The 928-nt window shown below is 18.4% G+C and overlaps 1 protein-coding gene across 1 annotated transcript in view; it reads left to right on the forward strand.

Annotated features, from left to right (window-relative positions):
• Positions 1–902, forward strand: part of NAEGRDRAFT_74011 (uncharacterized protein) — a gene marked incomplete at both ends in the record, with an annotated part of 5,818 nt that extends 4,916 nt beyond the window's left edge. Inside the window, 3 exons of the mRNA XM_002670976.1 lie at positions 243–370; positions 461–569; positions 678–902. Of these exons, the coding sequence (XP_002671022.1) occupies positions 243–370; positions 461–569; positions 678–902 (462 nt within the window). The remainder of the gene's footprint in view (positions 1–242; positions 371–460; positions 570–677) is intronic.
• Positions 903–928: the final 26 nt, after the last annotated feature.

Consider the following 928-nt stretch of genomic DNA (forward strand, 5'->3'; position numbering starts at 1 on the left):
CTCTAATGCCAGGTGATATACTAGTAATTAAAATTATTAGAGGAGAGGATTTAATAATAGCAGATGCTAATGGTAAAAGGTAATTATAATACCTATATTTACTAATATCATTATTTACTTTACAATATTATTATAACTATTATTATTACAACTATCTATACAACACAATATATAATAATACAATATAACTATCACACAATTTTATAAAATAACGTAATAAAGTGATCCCTATACAATAATAGATTTTAAACAAAGATTAAAAGATTTTAAATTGAGTTCATTTAGACATTTAGTTGAAGTTTCAAATGAAAAAGTTTTACCTGGTGGTTTAGTTGGTGGTTTTTTAAGAACTACAACTCAAATGAAAACTGTATGTTTTTTTTTAGTATTATTTATTTATTTTATATTTATTTGTATTCAATTATTTATATTTATTTATTTTATATTTATATTTAAATAGTTAAATCCAATATGGAATGATGAATTTCAATTTGAAATATTAAATGAAATGGATAATTTATTAATACATTTTTATGTTTATGATTGGGATAGATTAACTAAAGATGATCGTATGTATATATATTATTTAAATATTTTATTAAAATTATATTATTAAATATTATATTATTAAATATTATATTAAACATTATTAAATAATTAAATATATATGATAATAGCAATGGGTGATGTAATATTTACATTAACAAAAGAAGATTTATATTTTCTAGTAAATAAACCAAGAGAATATAAATTAAATTTACAAAATGTAGAAACAGGTAATATTATATTTGAAATTACAATTTTAGAAGGTCCATTAAGATTAAAATCACTTTCACTTCAAAGTTATAATTCATTTCTTAAACATGCTCCAAGAGGTACATTATCAAATACTAAATTATCAGGTTTAAATATTTCTAATAATAGTAAT

Source organism: Naegleria gruberi (assembly GCF_000004985.1).
Source record: "Naegleria gruberi genomic scaffold NAEGRscaffold_65, whole genome shotgun sequence".
NCBI classification, from domain to species: domain Eukaryota; phylum Heterolobosea; class Eutetramitea; order Acrasida; family Naegleriidae; genus Naegleria; species Naegleria gruberi.